This window comes from Triturus cristatus, chromosome 2_1, assembly GCF_964204655.1.
Source record: "Triturus cristatus chromosome 2_1, aTriCri1.1, whole genome shotgun sequence".
NCBI classification, from domain to species: domain Eukaryota; kingdom Metazoa; phylum Chordata; class Amphibia; order Caudata; family Salamandridae; genus Triturus; species Triturus cristatus.
The window spans coordinates 282,208,536-282,231,415 of NC_140581.1; the positions used below are offsets into that span (position 1 = coordinate 282,208,536).

Below are 22,880 nucleotides of genomic sequence, written 5' to 3' on the forward strand. Positions count from 1 at the left end.
TTTAACAGGGCACCCTGATGCCCTTTGTAAATTTTCTATCTTCTACAAACCTGAGCTGGAGCCTTTGTGTCGCATGAATTTGAGAATATCTTTGATCGTATCAAGACATTTAAGGTGAGACTTAAAAGCAAATTGGTCTTGGAGTTAAGGCGTCTAAACTTGGTGCCACTGGTGTTTATTTGAAATTAATTGCACTCTCCCTTCAACACCTCTGGTGGCTGTGGCCTTGAGTTTAACAGGTTTTTTGCTTTCTCTTTATAAGCAAATTCATACTTGTTTTTAGTTTTCTGTTCCTTTCTGTGGATTGTTTCTTTTGCTTGGGGAATTCCCTTTGCTCCTGTTATGGGCATTGAATTTAAGTTCACACTGGTAAGACCTTGGGTGTGACCACTCACAACATGAGGTGTATGAGGAGATTGAGAATCTTGTCTACATTTGAGCCAGTTATGTGTTTTAAGTCACTTGGGGTTGTATAAAAATAAGTAAATAAAAATTAAAACATTTTAATAATTCTAGCTAATTATTATTGAATGTATCCAAAACATGTTTCCCTCTGGTTGTTGCTAATTTTTGTGTCTTTTATTTTATGTTATTGCATTTATATATGTGTTTACTTACAAAAGGGATTTTTTGGAGTGGTTAGTGATGTTTCCCTTTCTGTTTTGTTCTTAGAATTTTACATTTTCCTAATTGAGATTGTCTTCTTCAGTTATTCTTGCTTTAATTGGTGGTCTCTTTTGCCATGTCTCGATGCATTTATATAAATTGATTTTGATTCTTGTGCTGTGTTGTTGATGTGTTTTTGTATATTAGTTTTCAGCCCTGATGAAGTTCCAAGTGTTTTGTGGAATGAAACGCGTTGGCTGGACTTTCTGTGTAAACACAAAGAAATGAATTTTGAAAAATAAAAACTTATGACAAAGACATCTGGTTGGACTTCTTTTACCTGGTGCACCCTCCATTAGCTTCATATTCTCATATTTCCTAGCAGTCTAGGTCTGCTGGAATGCTTGAAACAGTTATTGAACATATAGGAGGACATCCGTTGGGCAACAGCTGGAATGTTGTAACAAGGCCTTGTCAGAGGAAATATAACATTTCTGAATTAAAACATCCTCCTTTTTTTTCTATGTATCTCCAGCTTGACCATGTTGGCACTTAAATGTGTAAGATAGCATTGTCGTGATTCTGGTTCATTTTTGTAGGTTTTTTAATAACAGGTGAACAGTTGATTGTATTGTTATTGGTTATTTACTTGCTCCACATTCATGTGGTTTCATACTGCCTTAGGGTGCAGGTGTTAATGTTACCCACCTCAGTGGTCTTCCAGAATTCAAATCTTTGTCTCAGAACATGCAAATTAGTTGATTAAACCACCACACTTATCCCTGTATGCAGGTAAATATGTTAGAAGGCTGTCATCGAAAAAGACAATGCAGATGATGATAGAAATGAGTTTTATTTTGTAAAAAGTTATAAAATGAATATTGTACAAAAATAAAGTCTGTAGAGAACTTTGGTTGAATGACACAAAATGACGGAGACGTGAAGTAAAAACCTGTAGAGAAGTATGACTATTTTCTTTGATACAGTTGGGAAAATCACAAACTTTACCCTCTTGCTTTAGGGAACATATAGTTAATTACAAGCCTGTTGATGGCGTGGTGCACATTTATTTGGGCAGGCAGTCCACAACCAGTGAAGCAGCAATAAAGGGTTTATTACCAATGCACCAATTTGAATTAAAACCATTTAAACTGGTGTTGACTCCCCGTAGGACCCTATTATTTTGCTCTCGAAAGCCTGATGGAAATTGTTGACCATCCGCTTTGTGAAAAAGTTACTAATAAATGGGATACTTCAAGAAATGCATGTTAACAATCTTCTAATATTGCAAACGTTATTGCACAAACTAGCTCTTGCTAATGTGCCCAGGGCTAACATTTTACAGTGCCAGTTTACTATAAGTACAATGGAAATCATGAGTGGGGCGTTGTTTAAGAATACTGGAAATTCTTTCCTTGAAACCTAATAATATCCAGGAACTAGCATTAACAATGCACAAACAGAATGGAGAAATATTTTTGCAGGACGTAAGCCGAAATGTTAAATTGATGTTGTGGCTGACAGTCTAGGTGCGCTTTGTGACTCGCATTAACCATTTCCCAGCAGCAGAAAGAAGGCTATCTATGTTGAGCCAATTGCCAAAGCATTTAATATCCTTTGTTGCCTTCCTTCTCTTACAAAGAAACACTACCCACCTTGTGTAGAAAGAATGGTTCTTAGTGGATGAGTAATACATTTGTGCCAAGTGGATCATGAAGTATTGTGTTGAATTTGCTACTCTCAAATCGTGTTTTACAAAGTTTTGTTTCATTTCTGTAATCATTTAGAAATGTCCTGAATATTTTAGACAGAACGTTTGATAGATTAGTCATAATGGTGAAACGCCATCAATAATATGCCAGTGTATGTTGAATAACACATTGCTACAACACACTGCAATGTGCTAGCCAGAACAGAGATTGGAAACAAATTATCAGGTTTAGGAAATATTGTTACTAAATATGCATCTTGGAACGTCCTAAATCAACTTTACATACATTTTATTTGATTTGCAATAGCAAAGTCGTTTTTTGTTTAAAAAGGTAAAGTGAGTGATTCTTTTGTTTTTTTTGTAAATGTTAACACTTGGATTCTTGTTCCCAGCTTAACTTTTGCGAACATGTTCCACTTTGGCACCTTTGAAGAAAATCTTTAATAAATAAGAAAAGAGAAAAGGTTCATAATTGGACTATAATAAATAACAATAACTTAAATCTCAATAAATATCTATTATATATTTATGAATCTGAATGGATGCATGGCATCAAATAGTCAAGTTTTGGTCGCAATGACCAATCATAGATGTACTGTTATGCAAGAGAAATTAGTCTTTTTTTTTGTAAACCAGAAGAAATGCCTTGCGTGTTGTGCAGCAGGATACACTAACACCCCACTGCACACAATGCTTAGAACCACAATGTCTTGTGAAGGGCAATAGTCCAGTGAGATCTCAGTACTTTAAAACATTACCTGCAAGACTTCGAACAATTACCCCAAACACTTTACGGTTGTCCTTCTCTTTATCCCACCATAAATTAAACAGTTAAGGCAAGTGTGTCTTATTTAACTTTTGATGTGGCTGTTAAAGTAAAAGACACTCTTCTTTATGTTTTGAAATGCCATCTTCAAACAGAAAGAACCCTATGATTTTAAATGTTGTTAAGTTAAATCACCCCAGTAGTAATTCTCATTGTAATGGCAAAAAGTGGTTGAAACAAAATGCTCAAAATACAATACATAGTTGGTTGTGTTCAGGCCTATAAACTGATCTCACCATCCTCTTTGGTTAACCATGCCCAACGAAATGGTTAAAGCACATCCACCCATCCATTAATGCTGCCAGTCCAGCCATAAACAACTCTTAGTGACTCCTGTCCTATCCGTGCCTCTGTCGCTGGCTATTTGTCCCCTGGAGGCTCCCTTGTCGACTGCACTCCATCGCCCTTGGTCCGCTTCTTCTGTCTCAGAAGCCTTCTTCCTGGGAACCTGATCCCTCTCTTTGCACTACTCGCAGGAATGGAACTACTCACTGTATTGTTGTGATATTAACCAGTCAGACACATCCACATCTTCTTGCGGAATGTTGCCTTAGTGTATGATAAACCAAGTTATCATCTAAAAATGCAAGATCATCATCAAAGGCGATGGGTCTGCAACAAGCCTGTTTCACTTTGTCATTTGCAAACTTTTTCTTTCTAGTTAAATTCTTTAAGATTTGGTCATACGTGGTCTCTGGAGCATTGCAGGTCCCACTGCAGTACCGAAAGATAAGCTCCTCTTTGGTTTCATATCCCAGATCCAGGTCAGTCACGTTTAAATGGATTTCCTTTAAAACACAACCCCTGTTCTTTCGCCTCCTGTCTTTTCCTGTCTTTTTAGAGTAATTATCCATATTTGCTGCTGCTTTTTGTCGACTCCGCTCCCTTTTTGAAAGTGTTTGAGTTTGTCTGTCCGATGATCTCTTCAGTCTCTTAATGGTATCTTGGATATATTCCATCACATCATCAAGTCGATCTGGATAGTGGTCAGGCATATTCGCTGCAAAATAAAATTATGAAATGTAGTATTACTGCTTCACAATAATGATCATCATCAAGCTTGGCTAATGATCAATATATGATTGAGATCACCTTTACGCTTTATCCAGCTAATCCCATTAAAAGCCTGTACACAACATCCAAATGCTTCTGGACAATTGTTTGAAACCTTTTGTTTGAAAAAACACTTTTGTTACCAAGGGGTTCGGGAAACTATTTATTAAAGAAACAGGCATAATTATGGGAGGGAGAAGATACAGGTATAATTATGAGAGGGAGAGAAAACAGATATAGGACCAACAGAGAATATCCTCCATACCAAACTAGCGGGGGGAAAATAAATTTAATACAAAATAAGGAGAAAGGAGAATGCCATATGGGAAATAAGTAGACAGGAAGAGAGGGCTATTAATTTGAAAGGTGTTTAATGGGGAGGTTTTATATCATTGAAAAAAGCACCCAAAATCAAAAGAAACTCAAGCCCATTAGTTACATAATTTCATTAATTTAATTCACATTGTGAAGTAAACTTTCAAGCAAAATGTTTTTAAACCATTTGAGTAAAAAAGAGTTGTAATCTAAATCATAACATTTTAACTATTATTATAGATTATACACATAAATTATGGTGTGTAATAGTTATTTTTCCCACTAGTTAGATATTTTTAAACCTTCTTTTTGTATATATAAGTAACCCACTTCATAACTGCAGTAGGTGTATTGGAATATTTGTTTGTGAACTGCTCCCGCGTCTCCGCAGGTAGCAGCACGCCCCAGTCCGTAGAAGGTCAGAGATGAACCCTATGATGAAGCATGCCACCATGGGGCAACCCTGGTGGGTGAGGGTTATTTAAAAGAAATTTGTATTTTCCCTTCGTACAAGGAGGTTGCATCTCCATTCTTCTCTAGCAGGAGGGACTCTTCTTTGGTTACTGGATTTCAGTTTGGAGGACAAGTCTACCTCCTTTTGCCTCTACTCTCTCTTAGTGGTTTTGATATGATAATATAAATATAGTCATGCGACTGAGAATACTACTCAGACTGAAAACACGGCATGGGCATGAAGGTAACCAACAGCGCTGCAAGGCCATTCTGATGGCGATGCAGTGCTGTACAAATCTCTACTAACATAACATAGTGTCAAATGAAAAGAATAGGGACTAGGACACCGTGCTATTTGTTAACCCCTACTACATATTTGAATATGGCAAATGATACAACAGAATTAATTGTTACCAAAAACAGCTGTTTTGCTTCTGAGCCCAGTGGAGTCTATCTCAAGAGCTTTAGACTGTCCCCCAGTGAGGGATACTTCTCCCACACTCACCCATAAGTTACAGAACATGGGGAACATATTTGAATCCTGTGTGACTTTGTGCCCTTCTCCAATGTATTAACAAAATGTGAATTATGTCAGACGTAACTATTTCAATAGGTATTCCTGCTATTTTTCTCCACACTTGGGCTAGCTTGGTACTAGCAGTACTAATTTGCTAAACTGAGATAACTGAACGGATAACAGTGAAATCCTGATACTTGGCGAGACTCAGATGCTTATACTAATTATCCAGATGCAGATTCTCAACTACCAAAACAAACAGTATTCTGCTCCTTTACGTACAATTGTTTTGGTGGGTGAGCCATTCATATGCAAGATTCCAGAACCTGAAACCATCACAAAAGTGCTGTCTAGAAAACCTTTATTAGAACATTGGACTGTTGGGAGCTCCTTGAAAACAGTGCAGTTACCCGGGCTTCTAATGGCCGGTAGAAGCCTGGACCATCAACATTCCAATGTTTAACAAAGCCCTCACGGAGCCCGGGGGGATTTCAACCTCACGCAGCCCGAGGTGATTTTAACCCCCTCAGGCTCCGTGACGCCTTTGTTTTACAAATTAGACCATTCTGCTCCTTTACGTACAATTGCTTTGGTGGGTGAGCCATTCATCTGCAAGATTCCAGAACCTGAAACCATCACAAAATTGCTGTCCAGAAAACCTTTATTAGAACATTGGACTGTTGGGAGCTCCTTGAAAACAGTGCAGTTATCCGGGCTTCTAATGGCCGGTAGAAGCCTGGACCATCAACATTCCAATGTTTAACAAAGCCCTCACGGAGCCCGGGGGGATTTCAACCTCACACAGCCCGAGGGGATTTTAAACCCCTTAGGCTCCGTGAAACCTTTGTTTTACAAATTGGAACATTCTGCCCTCTAGGGACAGAATGTTCTAACAACCTCAGAGCCCTCTGTAGCGGGCTCTACTGGCCAATAATGGCCAGTAGAGTCTGCTACAATGGGCTCTAAGGCTATATTAAATACTGCATGCAGTACAGTGTTCGAACACTGAAATATTGGGAGCTTTACTGATGACAATGGAATGGCAGAGGGCTCATAAAAGCTGGTGTAGACCTTCTGCTCCAAACATTGTAATGTTTGTCTTTCTGTTTGTTCCTGTGTAATTGATAACATTCTATTCTCAGCAGGTGGAAAGATCTACAATCACTAGAGTCCTTCTGCCTTGTGCTAAATTGATCCTTAAGGCCTTCTCCATCATTATAGGCCTGAGCCTGCAACAGAGGTCTCTAATTTGGGTAGAGGGCCTTTAACAAGTATTAGAACATTGGAATGTTGGGAGGTCCACTGAAGGTAATGGAGCAGCTTAGGGCCGGAAACGGCTGGCACAGACTTCTGCTCCAACATCTTTTGTTTATCCTTGTTCATTTTAGAACATTCTACCTGCAGTGGGTGGAATGTTCTAGGTTTTTTGCTTTGGGCCATACCAGTTGTTAAATCTCCTCTCTTTTTTAGACCCTTGCCCTTCAGCTCAGCCTTATAATTCTGATTCCAGGCCTTTTATCAGCCGACATGTAAAAAGCTGACCAACTGTCAAGCTCAAGGCTCTGAGAGTGAATTGGAATATATAATCAATGACGAGGTAATTGGTCTGCCCTAATGGTAATTAGGTCAAAAGGTTGTATATATTGTGATCATAGGTTGATGGGATATGTCAGTACTGGCCAGTAGGACAAGGACGTACACTTTAGCGCCCGCCACACTTTTCTGCCGTTCATCACATCAGAACAGGGTACATGCACCTGTTGCTTATTCTCAGCTTATCATAGAGCACTTTGATGTAACCTGGCTGACTATCACATTCTAATTCACACGCCAAACACAATGTGAATTCTTGTCTTTATCCTACTGGCTGGTACAGACTTATCTCATCAACATATAACTGCCATACCTGCAACCTTTTGGCCTAATTACCAGTAGGCACACTAGTTACCCAGTCTTTGATCAAATATTCCAGTTTACTCTCAGGACATTGAGAAAGTCTTTTGAGATGAGTTGACTGTTTACAGTGTAATTGGTACTACATTCTTGATGCTGGCTTTTTGGAACCCACAATGAATAAATCCAACAAAAACCTTACTATTTGCACCCGGAATATTAATGAAGGAAATAATCCAGGAGTCCCCAACATTTTCTATATTGACAGCTACTTCTGATTGCAGAAATAGTCTTGAGGTACTAATGTTTTTGAAAATGATTGCTGTAGTGACCACCACATCAGGGACAATCACAACAGTGACCACTCCTAGCAACATTACTAGAAGTGACCACACAGACGTATGTCACTGTATTGAGTGATTCCAAAATATCATGTCCAGAAGATTTACTGATATAATATCACAAAGGTGCATATGTGGAGTTCGGAATGTAAATAAAAATATAAATGTAAATACAACTATGCTTACTTATATATGCTCACATCCATGATATTGTGATAGTCTGTCTTCTGGATGCAAAATTTTGGCTGAACGATATTTAAATTTGCACATTGCAGTTACTAGTTCAATGTGACTATTACTGATGAGCTCCCATCCATTTGATATGAACAATTTTTTTTTAAAGTATATAAACTTTAGTGAATTACCAAATGGACCCCCATGGACCTTGGTTTTGTACTTTTAGGTGTTTATTTACTCCTTGGTTGCTGATCATGCGAAAGCATGGTTAGGAATATTTTATACTAGCTGAGCCACCTCCAAAAAGTACTTTAATGCATAAAAGGTATACAGGCAAATTGTCCACATGATTGACAATTCAGTATGAATAAATGTAACACAAAATTGCTTTAGCAACAGTATTGAATGTTTGTTAAGTGCATTGTTGCCAAAAGGGGCCATCATAGCGCTAGAAACACAATAATGTAAGAGCTAATACTTAACAACAATGTGTGAAAGCAAATGCTTGCAGAGGTTTGTGAATGCCCCAAACCTCCGAGTTTCTGGATAATCTTCAAACTTTTAAATATGCTACTGACAGAAATGCTAACAATCGAGCCTTCAACCCTAAAATTGCTATTGTAGCCATTCTGCCACCCGTTTAATTTTCTGCATTCTTAAGTACACTTTTAAAATTATAAATTCCACCAATATTGATTAGATGAATGGGAGTGAAATCATTTTATTTTAGAAAGTGTTAGTTCTGCTCAGTACAAAGCCTTTGTGAACCCTTTGTGGATCGGACCCAATGTAGTTACCTCTGCTTAGGTTGGAATAAGTTTGAGGGTGCTTCATCTACTCTCTGTTCCTCACTGATCAAGCACTTGGCTATTATTTTAATTTATATTGTAAATCGGTCTATTGTAATATATCAGTTTGCAAAAACATAATCCATTGGCCAACACAGAATTTCATTCATGTATGAAGGTTTTGAAATCATATTATTTTAAAACTCTAAAAATTATGTACTTAATATCTATTACCAACCCCAAAACAATACATTTATATTTCCACAAATCCCGGCTTACATTTTATATTTTGGCAAACATTTATGCAGAGTGTGTCCAACATTCTGAATTATGCAATATGACCACTGAGCTTTGTTTCGTATCCACTGAAGAAACTTTCATCAAAATGAGCTCATGGTTCTAAAGTGAAACCTGAAAAAACGGATGTGTGTTGTGGGACTTTCTTGATAATACATATGTTACAACCAAGCCAGGTCTAACTGTGCCAAGCATGAAAGGCACTGAGTCTTTATAGAGTGTGTATTTGAATGGTGTTGCCAGCTAAGCGAGTCTGTGAGATTGCCATTTTATTTTAGCAGCAGGTTGACATTTGTTGCGCTTTTGTTTACAGTTTTTCCTGCTCAGGCATAGCAAACCTGAATTGCCTCTAAAATCCAATGTGCAATTGTCCCCTTTGTCACAAGTGTTCCTTTGTTGGATCTGGAGTGAAAGACAAACAAATTATTGCCTTTACGGAGTTGTTTTGTCTCCTGTAGATAGTAAAGTTAAGCCCGTCTTACGACCATCGTAGAAAGGCTTCTTTCTAGTCGTGTTTGTGGGTTTTTGAAGTAAACTGCCTGCTGTATGCTTTGGTTCATGTGGAACTTGCTTACTACTTTACGTAGGAATTGAGGGTGGTTTGTCCTTAGGATAAGCTTGTCCTTGTTGATTTGCATGTATGGTTCCTCAATAGTTAACGCTTGTAGTTCACTTACTTGTCATACAGATATTATGGCTTTTAAGAAGGCAGTCTTTATGGTGATGTATTTGAGTTCTGCCTTGTGCATAGGCTCGAATGGTCCTGTCATTAGTTGTGTTAGGACAGTGTTTAGGCTCCACATAGGGGATGGAGCCTTTCTTGGGGGTGCAATTTTTGTGGACCCTTCAGGGAGCCTTTTGATGACTGGTGCTGTGATGAAACTTTTACATTAATTTCCCCTGGTATAGGCTACAATTGCTGCCAGGTGCACCTTGAAGCTTGAGTAGTTGATGTTACTGGCAAGCAAGTGTCAGATATATGAGCACTGTTTCTTGTGTGGAAATTGAGATTAGGGTATTGTTTTTGAGCACCAGATGGTGTACTGTTTCCACTTTGCTGCGTAGCATTGTCTTGTGGTCTTTTTGCTTGCCTCCTTTAGTATTTCCATTGTTCTTTGCGGCATGTTTAAATGGCCTAACTCTATGTATCCAGGTGCCAGGCGACTAGGCTGAGCGTTGCTGGTTCTGGGTGAAAGATTTACCCTCTTTGCAATGTGTGAGGAGGTCGTGATCTTCCTTGACCTTGATCATTTGTCCCCTGAACAGTTCTAGTAAGGTTGAGTACCAGGTTTGTCTTTCCCATTGAGGACCTATGAGTATTAGGTTTGTTCCTGGTTGTCTGGCTTTCATCAGAACCTTTTGTTATAGGGGAATTGGAGGAAAAGCTTATGCAAATGTCCCTGACCAGTTTAGTGACAGGGCATTCCCTTTTGATAGGTGGTGTTGAAACCTGGAGGCAAAGGATTGGTATTTCTTGTTCTCCATTATTGCGAATAGGTCTATGTCTGTTGTTCCCCAGAGAGTGAAGACCTGTTGCAGGGTCATTTGTTTTATTTTCCACTTGTGCGAACTGCTGTTTTGTCTGCTGAGTTGGTCTGCTTCTGTGTTGTCTTTCCCTGGCAAATGAATTGTCTGTAGGCTGATTTTCCTTGAATTTGGCCCATTTCCATATTTCTTGAGCTAGTTTGCTCAGGGTGAATGATTTCGTTCCTCCCTGTTTGTTGAAGTAAAAAATAGCAATGGTGTTGTAGATTTGTATTAATACTGTCTTCCTTACAATGTGTGCTTGGAATGCCTTTAGTGCCAGGAACACCATCTTCACCTCTAGGAAGTTGATGTGCTTTATATTGTTCCATTGACCCCATACTTTCAGGTTTCCTGAATGTGCTTCCCACTCCTTGTGGGATGCATCTGTTGTGATGGTCACTGAGGGAGTTGCTGTCCTGAAAGGTCTGCCCAGTGTTATGTTCTTGGATGCCCACCATTGTATCTCTGTTTGAATCTTTTCTGTTACAACCACTAGATCCTCCCAACTCCCTGTGTTTTGTGACCAACTGCTGCATAGCCACTCTGGCAAGGGCACATGTGGAGGCGTGAATGAATGATGAGGGGAATGCATGATGCTATCATGCCCATGAGCTTCATGACTGTCCTCACTGTCAGAGACCGACCCTTCTGGTAAAGGCGAGTTACTTGTTTGATGGCTTGTATTCTTCTTCAACTAGGGTATGCCCGTGCAACTTTGGAGTTTAATCTTGCTCCTAAAAAGGTTTTTTCTTGTCCTGGCCTTGTGGATGATTTCTTGTGGTTTATAGAAAACCCCAATTTTTTGCAGTGTTGTTATCACTTGATGAACGTGAGTGTAACATCTTTGTTTTAAATTTGCTTTCACCAGCCAGCCGTCTAGATAGGGATAGAAGTGTATCCCTCTCCTTCTCAGGGATGCAGCCACTGCTGCTAAGCACTTTGTGAAGACTCTTGGTGCTGATTTTATCCCGAAAGGCAGAACTTTGAATTGGTAGTGAGTGTTCTCGTGGAAGAACCTGAGGTATTTCTTGTGAGCTTGGTTCATGGGACTGTTGGGATAGGTATCTTTTAGATCTATTGTTGCTATGAAATCCCCTTTTTATAGCTTCGGGATTACCTCCTGCAGTGTTGCCATCTTAAAATGCTGTGTGCAAATTAATTTGTCTATGAATCTGAGGTCTAAGATGGGTCTTAGCGTGAGGTCTTGCTTTTGAATGAAGAAGTAAGGTGAATAGTTTCCTTTGAAGTGTTCCCTCCTTGGTACTTTCTCAATTGCTTGTTTTTTCAGGAGATCCTTTATTTCTTGTCCTAATTGTAAGAGTTCTGTTCCTTGGAACTTCTTCTTTTTGGTGGGTTTGGTGGGGGGGTGGTTTGTTAGTTCTATACAATAGCCATGGCGTACCACGTTTAAAATCCTACTGTCTGTGGTGATGTCTTTCTATTGCAGTAGGTGGTGTGCTATTCTGCATCCCACTGGTGTTGTGTGGGGGTCTTTTGTTGTGGGCAAGTCACTTGGAGTTTTCTCCTCCTCTTGAGGGTAATTCCCTGCCTCTTCCTCTGCCCTGAAAGGGCTGCCTTGACTGCTGTTGCTCGCCTTGGTATCAGGACTGCTGGTTTGATTGCTGCCACTGCCTTGAGATTGTTGTTGGCCCGTTGAGAAATCTCCTCTACCTGTGGGTCTTCTGGTGTTAAAACCTCCTCTTTTTAGGGTGCCCCCCTATTGTAGGGCTCCCATAGCTCTGGCAGTCTCGTTGTCCTTTTTATTTACTGAAGTGATTTATCAACTTCACTTCGAATCAGTGCGTCTCCTGTGAAGTACCTGTTGATTATTAAAGTTTGTACCTCTTGTTTGAAGCCTGATATTCTGAGCCAGGCATGCCTTCTGAACGTAGTGTCTGTGCACATTTGTCAACTGGCTGTATCTGCAGTGTCTAGGGCTGATTTCAGGCAGGTGTCAGCTATGTTCTTTCCCTCTTGTATGATGAAATTTGCCCTTTTTTATCTTTTTCTGGGAGCTTGTTCATTATTTTCTCGATGTCATCCCATTGTTGGTGGCCATACTTGTTGAGAAGAGCATTGGAGTTTGCAATGCGCCATTGCATTGCTGCTTCTTTTCCATCTTTCTCCCTACCATGTCCATTCTTTTGCTTTCTCTCTCTGGAGTTGGACCAGTAGAGGAGTGGGCGTTGCCTCTTCTTCTTGTCGTGGTGACGATAGAGTGTGGCACTGTGTTTCCTGAATGTATTTAGGGTCTTTAGTGTACGGCTTGTATTTTTTCTCCACCCTTGGGGTTACTCCCTTTGCTGAGGCAGGCTCTTTGAAAGCCTCCTTGGCCTGATCCAGGATGCTTGGTAGCATTGGGAGAAATTGTGTCTCTTTGGTGGAGGGTGGCAAAGTCTGTAGGAGGAAACAATAGTCTCCTTTCTCCTCCTCTAAACAGACCCCGAAGTATCAGCTGCTCTCTTGATGCGGCTATTGTAGAAGGCTATGTGGTCTTGTGGCAAAGCCTTAGAGGGATAGCTGCAGACCTTCTGGGCTTTCTGTGTGGAGGTCGTTCAATTCATCCTCTAAAGTACCCCAAGGCCTCCTCTTCTTCTGGAGCGTTGAGTTTGTCTTCGAGGTTTTCGAAGGCTTTGAGGATCTCTTCCTCTTCTTCTGTGTTTTTGGCAGCGCCAGTGGTTTCGCGGGAATTTGGAATTTCTTCAGTGCTTCATCAAACTCCTTTTTTCACCGCCATGTCTGCTTCGAGGCATCTTTTCTTTTTCTCCACCTCGAGGACCCTTTCGACATCTGAGGCCGGGGAGATCCTCTTCTTGGATGTGGTGGCTTCTGGCTCCAAGGGTGTGGTCTTTCCCTTTGTGGCCTCTTGTTCGACACCCGCCTTTGTTGATTTAGGCAATCTTCCCTCGTTGGTATCCCTGGAATGAGATCCGTGGGGTTCTTTTGGTCACGGCTGACCCTCAGTCGTCATTTTCTTCTACGCCTGGGCTGCGTTTTGCACCTTCTTTTCGAGGCCCTTGGTTGCCGACGGTTGAGGATTTCTTACCTCCCCCTGTTGATCCATCTGCGTAGTTGCTACATCAGGGTCTCCCGGCGGAAAGAAGGTGTCCGGAGGTCCTTCTCCGATGTCTTCGGTGTCGATGATCAATGGTTTTTTCACTCGAATTCTGTGATTTCTTCAGGGATTTCGTCCAAATCTTCGGAGTGTCTCCCTTTGCTTCCAGACCCAACAGCAGAAAAAAGAATCTGAAGATGGCTACCATGCACAAGAACTTCCAGGGTGCCGTCTGACATCACACAAGGGATGGACCTAGCACCAAATGGTGCTTGACGACACCCAGCAAAAAAAAGAAAAAAGACTATTACGGACCCAGCCACTAGATGGCAGAATAATATACAGTATGTGAATCCAGAAAAGGATTCATGCTGCAAAACCATGAGTCTGATAACGTAGATATAGATTCCTTAAGGCCTTGTTGGCAATTATTTTTCCACCCAAAAATACTTCCGCTTTGCCAACAGAATCACTGTTGGTGAAAATGTTTCACCGTAAGGGGAGCACAAAGTCCTCTGCCGTGTGCGCGAAGGCTTCCATTGCGCTCACGGGATGCCTGCCCTACTCTAAATCATTTAAGTACTAAACTTACTGTCTTTTATTAAAATAATTCTGCAGCGGTTCAGTACTTGGATTATGGATGTAACAAATAAAAATCGCAAAGATGAGCAGGCGATTAGGAAAGATGCTCCCTTGAAGTGACCGCTCTTGCTGACTTATATACTACTAAATAACATACAGTCTGCACACAAAGGGAATTGTCACCAGTCATAATAAGCAGGGTAATACCTTGCTAATTTGATGTCCGCTCTGTGTTGTGAGGGTGACAGTGTCCCCTCAATAATGTCAGCAGCGTGCAGACAGAGGTAGGCACAGGCACTCTCAGTTTGCCCGCTCTGTCTCCGCGGCCTGGCTCTGACGGACAGTCCCACATGAAAAGTAATACTCCTCAGCAGGAGCATACTAGGCAACGACCTATACCACTTTGTTTAGAGATTGGCCTACCTATAGCACAACTTTAAAGAATCACAAATTAACTGATACCGAGCTGTATGTTTCTGCACCCTTGCAGATCATTGCTTCCTTCAGATTCTCAGTACAGTACTTCTGCTTATCCAGGTTATCAGTTCACATTTTACCAGTATATTATTACTTATTTTCCTGCATGCCACCTTTGAGTCCTCTTAAGACTGCTAGCTAACCTTAACAGCCATTGTTAAATATGCAGCTCTCTGCATGTCAGTGTGATGCAGTAATATTCTTGCGCCCTGCAGTTCAACAGCCCTTCCCCTTGCACATGTGGTTTTAGGGTTTAATACTGTGTGCGTGAGATGTAAAGCCGCCTTGAAAGAGCAGTAAATAAATAACTTCTTGGTTCCAGTTAGACACAACAAACCAGGATGGTAGGAACACCTAAACCATTAACTTGCATGCTGTCACTTCAGCTTCTCCTTCTAACTGCTACCAACCAGTGCTGCACAAAACACCCCCAAGCACACCACATTCCACAGCATCATCTCTCGCTGCAGTTCTCACAGGAAAGAGCCAACAATACTATGCAAAAGTAGATGTAGTAAAAGATCCAACTGCAAGAACCACAAATCAGAAACAAAATTAGTACCAAGGGAGCGAAGAACACAACACAAAATAAGGTAATAAGTGTTGCGATTATCACTTGTGTACTCCTCCTTACTTATGATTCAAACAGGAACTGACCACAAGAAAAAACTCTACTTCATCTTTGAGTGGAAACCTTAGATAGAATTCTCCGGACAGACCAACATCTTGAAAAGTTAGTTCATAAGGCATGTCTGGGCCTCTATGCTATAAAACTCATGCTGTCGGCTTGACACATGAAAAAACAAAAATCCAACTTTGTCGCGCTGAGTTGCTCTAGTCCCATTACCACCCTTCTCACACATTAATATGCACGGCTAGCGAATTACCTCTCCAGGTGACCGTGAGCGCAAAACAGCAATGGAGTCTTAGCATCGAGGACCACGCGCTGAGCACAGCATCAAGCAACCTGCTATCAGACTGTGTGTGGGAGCTCGCCACCTTCTCCTGAATGCTTGCATTCTCTGGTGAGCTCGCAGCACAGATGTAACAAGGTTTACATTCATGAATAATCATGCGGCCAGGTTTCAGTAGAAGGGCAATTGTTAAGTCTCATTAATGGTGCATCCCTTAGAAAGGAGTGTTTTGAGTGCTTACACCAAAATGCCTGACACCTCCAGCTAAATCCAGCCCAGCAAAAACCGAATCTCACAGCTACCTTACTGCCACATTTGGCCAAACTGGAGTTTTGCATGGTAACCTTATTTTTCTCTAAAATAAATCTTTTTTTTCCCAACACCTAACACGGACATGTAGTCATTTACAACAAATGTACTAAAAATAATAGAAAATGTTGACGCTAATAAGAAAACCTAAACACACCAACACAATTAAAAAATGTAACTCTTTCATCACATTGCTAATGATATCAGAGCTTAAAATATCACAAACAGCATTGAAATGTTACCGCTGTAGTTAATTATACAATAAATTATAATGTTTAAAAAAAACAATCTCTTCTGTACTTTCCTACTCTCCTTTCCTCTCCTCTTTTCCACCCACCCTCATTTATTTAATCAGTTCCTAAATCTATTATGAAGTCCAAGATAGAGCAACTGACACAGTATCCAAATCTTAAATGGCCTTTGAAGTTGGTTAATCCCAACTAGCCCCCCAACACGAGCAGTTAACGAACACTCAATTGAGCAATAAATTGAATTTAAAAAAATTGCTTAAATCTAATAGAAATCTCGATTTCAATGTACAAAGTAGGTGCAAACAGAGCTCTGATAGAGACGTGGCAAACTCTGAACCATGTGATGTCATTACAGTGGTGAGTAGGGCACTTGACTTCTTTTAAGCAATTCTGTAACCTTTGAGGTCTGTGCCACTCAGCGTTGGAACAAGCTCCCGCTAGCCTTACGCACCTGCCAAACAGAATCAGCATTCCGTAAATCCCTGAAGACCCATCTCTTCTCTTCTTAAACAGGCTTTCTGATCCTATGCTTTCTGTTTCCAGAGTTCTCAGCGCCGGGACGCCCCCCGTTGGGGCATCTGTGCGCTTTACAAAATACACAAATAAATAAATAAATTTCTTTAATTGAAATGATAATGGTTTGAAAAGTATTCTTTCGGTCACTGTGTTTTATTGACTAAGAGCTTTGTTCTGCACCTCAGATAATCGCCAATACCATCCACTCTGCTGCTTCACTTTTGATCATCATTTTTAGATCACCATCTAAAGCACAAACGGATCGCATAAAAGTAATAGCAGTTAAATTAAGCAAGCCTTTCGATATCAGACCTTTAGGACGAGTATTTCCTATTGTTACAGACATTATTGCCTATTATCTTCATACGAGTATAATGATTGTTTTACTGTTATGGTATCAAATGCAATGCTTCAATTAGTTCCTTGACTTCTTAGTCATGCTGAGTTCCTTGGGATGGCCGGGATAGGTGGATTTTAGTAAAGATTATACAGTTTTGTTCTCCCGTTCAGTGAGTAGATAATGCTCTTCCATATATTTTAGCAGAGGGTTTAGAATGATTGATTAAAGCATTTCTCTGTACCCGGTGAGGTTTATGTGTGTTATAAAGTAACATCAATGCTTCTTAGGGTTGAATACATTTTTTCCAGTGGGGAAGGGAGACATCTTTACAATGTTTTATGCAAAGGTGTTGTGAAAGTGTCCTTGTCAGGTGTGGGAAGTCGAATGAAATATTTTTGGATAGGGATAATCCATCTTTTTTGATGCATGTTCCTACCAATGGAACCATGTCCGAAATGGAATGTAAGGGTGAGAAAAGTGAATCCGGCAGTTGTTCAGGTGCTTGCCCCACCAATGGAGTTCTAAAATTCCCAAATTCACTTCCTCCCTTATTGCTAAGTGAATAAAGAGTTTTATAAGTCTAAGGATGGGGGTGTTATAGCCGGATGCACAAAAGAGACTCGTCATAAAATGAGTGGAGCGGAATACACACTGCTTGATGACTTGGGTAGGAAAAGAAGAAGTTCATGACATTTAAGGTTTTCCATATTTCTGCTTCGGACAGTCTTATGTCCTTTCTTCTCCCTATCCTTTCTGTCTTTTTCCTCCTTGCCTTTCTTGCCTTTTTCCATAAGGTCTGTACTTTTCCCACCCCCTCATGCATCTATTCATTCAACCATCTTTGTCTTTTCCATAGACTCATCTGACTTTCTGTTCATCTTAGTTTGTATCCATTATTCCTTGTCTTTTTCCGTCTTACATTTTTCATTCATCATCCATCTTTCCATTCATCCATCAATCCATTCATATTACCGCCCTTATTTTGATCGTCAATTTCTTTTCTTTCCATCCATTCATACTTTTCTGCCTTCATCCTCTCCATCCATCTGCCATCTACCCTTCTCTCCATCTTTCCATCCCTCCCTCCATCCATCCATCTCCCTCCATCCATTCTTCCATCCTCCCCGTTCATCTATCTCTGCATATCAACCTATTTATCTATTCATGGGGCATGGCTAACTGCCGAACATGGCGGACGCGCGGAGAACGAGCTCCGCGCCCCGATCTGTATAATCCTGTTGAAATCCTGCCGGATCTGTGCCAACGGGCCCCTAAATCCCCCACAGAGATCCCCGAACCACACTTGGCGCCTACCTGCTGCTGATTCCTGTCCTGACTCTCGACTGCTCCGCCTGCCTGGAGTTACGGGCTACGGACAGGGGTAGGTCTGTAGAGGCCGTGGCCGGCTCCAGAAGAGACGAGGGTTGAGAGCTGCACCGGAGCCTTTGGGACCATAGCAGCCGGAGCTCTGCCCTAGTTCCCCCCTGTGATCTATCAAGGGCGCCGTAGAGCTGTTCTCACGGCCGCTGGGGAACCCGAGACCGGCCGCTGTTGTGTGCGCCTGCGGGGCGTGATGCCGGCGCTCAACCCCGCTGCCATCATGCAGATCTGAAGCCGAGGGAGCACCTGAGAGAGGCCCGCGCTGCGCACTGTGAGCAGACTGCGGCGTGGCCGGTGGAGTGTGTCCGCTGCGGGTGGCGGGGCTGCCCGGGGCCCACAAACCGACAAGCGACCACTATCCCGGGAGGGGGCCGCTCCCGACGACGACTCGGCCGAATCTTGCATCCTTCTGTTAGTAAACGGGGACAGTTACTGTGGTCCTTCCTTACTTGCTGTTATGGTGGCGACGGGGCGCTGGTGAAGCCCCCGATGGGGATGACCCCTGATGAACCGGCCCAACCCCGGTGAGGGGCCATCGGGCCTGAGGACTGCGCCTCGACAGGGTGGCGGCCGTTCCTGCAGTGGCGTGCCCTGGTAGAACACCTGCGAGCCTGAGGTGAGCTGACGCCGGACGTCCCACCTGTCGTTTGTGCCGCAGCAGTTATCCCGATCATTCTGAGAGCGCCCCCACCGGTACGTGAGCACAGTGTCGATACCCCCCTGCAGTGTGCGGGCGCTGTGCTGTGGCAGAACTGCGGCGGAGGCTCCTGGGTGTCACTGTAATTGAGCGCCCCAGGGGCAAAGTGCAGGAGGCTGGAGCGGCGGACACTCAGGGGACGGAAGACAGAGAGCCTGCTTCGCAGGTTGTGGACAAAGTTCCCCCCCCTAACCTCGAAGCCCCCGTGGATAAGCTTGACCTCATATTGAAAGAAGTGCTAGACTTGAGGGCGGCCATAGAGCAGCAACTTGGCTCTCTGATGACGGGATTCACCCTCCTTAAGGCCGATCATGCCAAGCTGGCCACAACTGTCAAAGACAATAAACTCGCGCTTCTGGAACTGTTGCCACAGCACAAGGAACATGGATCGCAACTCGTACAACTCCAGAAACAAGTCGCTGGTCTGCAGGAGAAGGCGGAAGACGCAGAGGGTAAAGCCCAACGCAACAACATCCGCGTCATAGGCCTACCAGAGCGCAGTGAAGGGACGGAGGCCACCATCTTTATGGAACATTGGTTAAGAGAACATGTGGCCTCAGAAGGCTGGTCTGACTTTTTCTGTGTAGAGAGGGCACATAGGATTCCATCTGGTAGGCTGACGGCTGGGGCCCACCCTCGCCCACTAATAGTAAAAATCCTAAATTTCAGGGATAGAGATGTACTACTGCAGAGGGCGAGAGAACTGTCCCAAATACACTACGAGAATCAACGGGTGTCCTTATATCCGGATTACACTGCTCTGGTACAGCGCAGGCGCTCCCTATATCAAAACGCAAAGAAAAAACTCAGAGCGCTGAACATCAAATATGCGTTGCTGTTCCTAGCCAAGTTAAAAATAATCCATAACCCAAAGACACAGTTTTTTGAAACACCAGATGAGGTAGAGGAGTGGCTCGAAATCATGTTCCCCCCCGGGGGAGTCCGGCCCCTCCTCACAGTCCATGGAGGTACCCCCGGAGCCGAGATGGATCCACAAGTCAAAATGCCTCAGGGCAGGGCGTATGGCCAAGCCTGGGAACCCCACCCCGAAGCAGGCTCAGCGGGACCAAGCAGAGATGTTGGAGACAGCCAACAGGTTGCGAGAAGGCATGCACCCAATGCCCTCGGACTAGTTGGAGGACGCCTCGGTCCATTCTGACTCAGAATCCAGTATAACTTTGTTTAGCAATATTTCGCCTCAGACCGCTGATAGTTTTCTGGGGTAGCTGGGTGGCGGCCGTTGGAACATATCGTAAGCTAAGTTATCTAGATGTGCATATGTAAGTTTCCCCCATTCACAATACATGGTTCTTTTTGACGTGCCGACTCCGGGATAAATACTGTCACTTAAGGTCTGGGCAGCGTAGAGCACACACCGTTCCCGCCTCACTAGACAGCTTCTAGGAATACACCCCCCCACAGCGAAAGCAACACGTACACTGTTACTTGTTTGCACCGTTGTGCACCTGGTTTGGGCCAGCGTAGTTCTCGCCGCCGGCCCGAGTATTGTAATTTTTAGTTTCGTAGTTTCTACATTCTGGACCCCCAATTCCACAACACTGTGTATTGCTGCTCCCCCTACGCCACACATGTTCATATTGTTAGTGCAATTTGATCACACATGCAGGACAGCTACAACGTAATAACTTGGAAGGCGCGGGGATGGGGGTCTGTCCACAAGAGACATAGAATCCACGCGCAACTCAATAGGCGACGAGCGCATATTGTATGTTTACAGGAGTCCCACCTGACCACAGCTGAGATAGCTAAACTGCGCAAAAAATTGAGGGGACAGGTTTTTTCCGCATCATACTCCGCCTTTGCCAGAGATGCCTCGATATGGGTTAGAAGTGGAGTTCCTTTCAAGGCACTGGAGCAGCGGGTGGACCCTCTAGGCAGGTATAAATTGGTGATAGGCATGCTAGATGGAACACAAATAATGCTGGGTAGTATATACGCACCCAACTTCGAGCAGGACAAATTCCTACTGAGCATTAACCCTGTACTAGTGGCCTGGGCTACATGTCCATGGATAATAGGCGGAGACTATAGCGCTGTGTCGGATATTGCCATCGACAGATCTGACCCCCCTCTAGCTGGTGCTATCTCCATAAGACAGGCTGACGCACTGAGTGACTGGGCTGACAGATGGGGGATGGGAAACGTTTGGCGATTGAAACATCCGACCAGTAGAGAATACTCATTTTTCTCCCATCCACATCAACTACACACTCGTATAGATAGGATTTTCTGCTCCAATCGCATCACGACCCAGATCACGCATGCCACGTATTTGGGTAAGACACTTTCAGACCATAACCCATTGGAAATTACGCTAGCATGGGGCAGAATCCCCACTCCAGTCCCCACCTGGAAGTTATGGCCTCAGAGGCTTGAGGACGAGGTCTTCCGGGAGACCCTCTCCACTGGCATTCACCACTATTTTGCTGAAAACACAGGAACTTCCTCTACCTCGCAGGTGGAGTGGGACGCCTTTAAGACAGTGATCAGAGGCCTAGCTATTAGCACTATAGCAGGGGCACGACAGGAAATACACAATAATCTTAGAGAAGTCGAAAATACTTTGAATGAATTAGAACAGGCAACGGCAAATGATCCCTCTAAGGACGCTTCATTGCAGGAAGCTCGAATAAAACACGCAGAGCTACTAGAAACATTGCGATGCATCGATTACACTGCCTATACACACACGCCAAGCACGCTGAAGCAGACAGGGTCGGCCCACTACTGGCGCACATACTCCGGGATGATCCCTGCACACCCCTATACACGAGGTCATCACAGTGACCAGAAATCATAGCTGCCAGGGTCTTCCCCTTAACAAGGCCCCTGGTCTTGATGGCCTCCCAGCCGAATTCTTTGCTACCTTCTCAGTTTCCCTAGTGCCTCCACTGAAGCGCCTGTACAACACTGCAAGAGACACTGGAACACTGCCCCCCCCCCCCCCCCCCTTGCTCACTTTGCCACTGGATTCAAGCAAGCCTGGCTGAAGACGACTGAAATGCCAGAAACCGGTCCCAGGAAGCTTGTTTCCGGTCCAGGGAAGACATGGCTTGGCAGTTCGGGCTGGACTGTTCCCATGAGGCACAGGGTCAGACTGATTTGCATATGGCCATGTCTGAACTGGGGTGGCAGAGTGGGCTAAAGAACGGTGATGGATCAAACCCAGATCTGTTGACTAGGTGTGAGTGTTTGATTGGTTCTGATGCTCCGTCCATCACCACCCCCTTTTGTCCCACTACTAGGCAGGCACTAGTGGTCTCCCTCCCCAAACCGGGACGATCGACAACAGACCTCACGGGTTATAGACCGTTGTCCTTATTAACGACTGAGTATAAAATACTGAGCAGAATCCTGGCAAGTCGCTTGCTCCCCTACCTACATCATTTGATTCACCCTGACCAGCGTCGGTTTGTACCGGCATGTAGCACCTCACTTAACATTAGGAGGCTATATCCCGTCATGACTGCTACCCCCTCAGAAAGGTGTACAGGTTGTATCACTCTAGATTTGAAGCAGGAATTTCACACACTCAGATGGGATTACATGTTCCGGACACTTGAGAGATTCGGACTTCCTCCGGAATATCTGAAGTGAGGCAAACTGTTATACTCGGTTCCCACGGCGAGAGCCCGCACTGGGAGTCACATTTCCCGAGAATATCTGATCGGCAGGGGCACACGTCAGGGATGCCCCCTTTCCCCATTATTGTTCGTGCTAGCATTGGAACCCTTGGCCCTCAGGGTATGGATGGCTGCGACGCTGACAGGTATACAAACTGGGGCAGGCTACGCATATAATATCAGCATATGCAGACAATATCATTCTATATGC

General features: G+C 43.3%; 1 protein-coding gene across 1 annotated transcript in view; it reads right to left on the minus strand.

Moving 5' to 3' along the window:
• Window positions 1–1,440: 1,440 nt before the first annotated feature.
• The window catches only part of GDNF (glial cell derived neurotrophic factor), a 65,717-nt gene continuing 44,277 nt past the window's right edge, over window positions 1,441–22,880 (minus strand). The window contains exon 3 of the mRNA XM_085631111.1: window positions 1,441–4,143. Coding sequence (XP_085487237.1) covers window positions 3,659–4,143 — 485 coding nt within the window. The 3' untranslated portion in view covers window positions 1,441–3,658. The remainder of the gene's footprint in view (window positions 4,144–22,880) is intronic.